At 38.9% G+C, this 3079-nt stretch overlaps 1 protein-coding gene across 1 annotated transcript; it reads right to left on the reverse strand.

Moving 5' to 3' along the window:
- Nucleotides 1-411: 411 nt before the first annotated feature.
- Nucleotides 412-1378, reverse strand: LOC138157299 (olfactory receptor 2D2-like). The gene has a single exon (XM_069082828.1). It carries the CDS (start codon nt 1345-1347, stop codon nt 412-414), a length of 936 nt encoding a protein of 311 aa, XP_068938929.1. The 5' UTR covers nt 1348-1378.
- Nucleotides 1379-3079: the final 1701 nt, after the last annotated feature.

Raw genomic sequence — 3079 nt, forward strand, 5'->3', positions numbered from 1 at the left:
GCCTTCCGCCCTCCAAAAAAAGAAGCAGAATTGGGGAAGATGAGATTAACTTTTTATTTATCTCAACAAATATGCACAGTCATTTATAAGAATAGGAGCTACACCTCAATTAATAGACTGGTAAAAAAGAAAAAGGTTAGTACAGATATTTTTCAATGGCTATGATAATTCCACATTGATAAGACTCTTTCCTGAGTCATTCACATTACCAACCAAATCTCAAAAGTGATAATTACATTATGGCACATGTCTTCCCAAACCTGGAATACATTACAAATACACAATATATAAAGATTCTATATATAATTAAGGAGCAATAGAAGCATGCATTCCCTATTATCTGTCATAAGGGAAGAATACAACAAGCTTTGGAGGAGAGACAGAAAGTTAAATACAATTATAGTGACAGAATCATGGCCGGAAGGGTTTTATTCCATTGGCTACATTCCTGAATGCTCTCTTCACATCCTTATTCCTTAGGCTGTAGATGAGAGGGTTAAGCATGGGATTTATCACAGCATAGAACACAGACACCAGCTTTCCCTGCTCCTTGGAAGACTTGGGGGTCATGTAGGTGATAATTGCTGATCCATAAAAAAGGATGACTACAAGAAGGTGGGTGCTGCATGTAGAAAATGCCTTGAGTCTCCCTGAGGTTGTCTTCATCCTAACTACAGTCACTATTATAAAGCCATAAGAGACCAGGATCAGGGACACAGGTGCAAGAAGAATCACTACTCCCATGAGGAAAATGGCTGTCTCTGCTTTATGAATATCTGCAGATGCCAAAACCAGAAGGGCAGGGGCCTCACAAAAGAAATGAGCAATTTTATTGTCTCCTTGATAGGGGAGTTGTAATGTGAATGTAGTGTCCACTAAAGACACCAAAATGCCACTGGTCCAGCATGCCAAAGCCAGATGGCTACACACCTTCCATGTCATGATGAGAGGGTAGTGCATAGGGTCACAGATTGCCAAGTATCGGTCATAGGACATCACAGATAATAGTGCACACTCTGTACATCCAAATATAAGAAAAAGAAGAAGCTGAGCTGCACAGCCCACAAAGGAAATGACTTTCCTTTTAGATAGCATATGGACCAGGGCTTGTGGGACAATGTTAGTGGAAAAAAACAGGTCAGCAAGAGACAAGTTGCACAGAAAAAAGTACATGGGTGTATGGAGCTGTGAGTCAATCAGAACCAGAGAGATAAGGAGAAGGTTTCCAAGCACAGTAACGAAGTAGGCCCCCATGAATAATACAAAGAGTAACAGTTGAGTCTGAGCGTCACCAGAAAGTCCCAGGAGAAGAAATTCTGTCACCCAGATTTGGTTGGTCTGGTTCATGTTCTGTCTTTGTTCTTTAGAAAGGAGCCAATAGATATTAAATGTAGGGATGCAGCCTACAGAATCACAGAATCTTAGTGTTAGACAGGACCAGAGAAGTTATTGGGTTCAACCTCCTACCATCATCAGCTTCCCTGGTAGCTATTCACTGAACAATTCCATTCATAAGTTGTTCACTGTCTCATGATGAAAACATTCCATTGCTGGGTAGCTCTTTTAGGAAGTGGTCCATTCTATTGAGCTGAATTTTCCCAAGTTGTTCTTCTACATATGCTTTGCTTTGTTACTGTTCCATTCAAATATATGGTTAAGCTCAGAGCACAATTCTCTGAGGTATGAACACCAAAGAGTTTAGTGAAGCTGTTGGCTCCTTTGATTATGAATAAAACTTGTTGATCAGTCATCTCAGTCATAGCTGACTCTTTGTGACTCCATATGGGGTTTTCTTGGAAAAGATACTGGAATGGTTTGTCATTTCCTTCTCCAATGGGAATAAAATTACATTTACTTTAATGCAGCCTGAGATTATATTATATTTTCACTAGTCAAATAACACAATTTATATTGAGTTTATAGTTAGTTTAAACCTTAAAGTCTTTTTCACATTCAATTTCCATCCTCACCCCATTAAATTTTAGGACTTCAGATTTAGTCTTTCTAAATTTTCAGCTTGATTCATCTTGTTGAATTTTCCCTGGAATAGTACTGAGGTACATATAGGAAAATTCTGTGAATCAAAGCATTTTTAATATGCTGGTAATTATTGAAAGACAAGATTAGGATTGCAGGAATGAAGTATACTGTAGGGAGGCATAGAACTGGCTAATAATATATGCCTATGTCATTGGATAATTTTCTGGCTAGAGGTTATGTCAGTGGAAGAGTTAAAATAATATAGTTTTAGTTTCTCCAGGGACCCTGGGTAAACCATGGAGATGGACACTATAAGTAATAGTGAGAAGCTCTCAAAGGAAACTGCAAGCTATGATAAAACAGTGACCTCTGGGATGGGAGAGAGAGAAAAAGAGAGAGGGAGGAGGAGACAGACAAAGACACAGAGACAGAGACACACACAAAGTGTCTTTCTAAAGAAGAACACACAGACAGAGAGACAGAGACAGAGAAACAGACACAGAGACTGAAACAGCAACAGAGACAGAAACAGGCTTTTATTTCTAAAAGCACCCAAGGACCAACCACATTAGGGTATTGGCAATTCCACCTTTTGAGAAGTGAAGAAGGTGTCAAATGATAGAATACCTCTCTGTTTGGATGTTTGTGACGCCTCCTGCATGGATTTTCCTTATAAACAATAGAATCCTACCTTGTACATGGAGGGGAGAGGCTTTATGAAATTACTGATGTATAGCCCATTGGGAAGTCTACCAATCATACCAAGGACTCTGAAGTACTACATTGCCTGGGAAAGAAAGTTTCATTGAATATATTCCCACTATGTAATGTCCCATTCTTTGTCAAATTGTTAGTGTTGTTGTCCCTTTCACTCTTTGTCATCTTTGCTATTTAAGCCCACTATCTCTTTTGACTTTAGAATGCTTCCAATACTTCTTTCACCCCTGACTTTTTATAGGGTTCCTCAATGGTCTTGCGGTCCATCTTTTCTCATAATTATTTTCAAAACATCCTTTCTGATCCTAAGTTTGTGCATTTCTCATTTTGTAGCAGACCAGATGTTAATACAGTAGGAAAGGCAGAGTAATGGAACCTACTG

The sequence above is a fragment of the Petaurus breviceps genome, unplaced genomic scaffold, assembly GCF_028583685.1.
Source record: "Petaurus breviceps papuanus isolate PSGF00001 unplaced genomic scaffold, PetGlider_PUasm1.0 171, whole genome shotgun sequence".
NCBI classification, from domain to species: domain Eukaryota; kingdom Metazoa; phylum Chordata; class Mammalia; order Diprotodontia; family Petauridae; genus Petaurus; species Petaurus breviceps.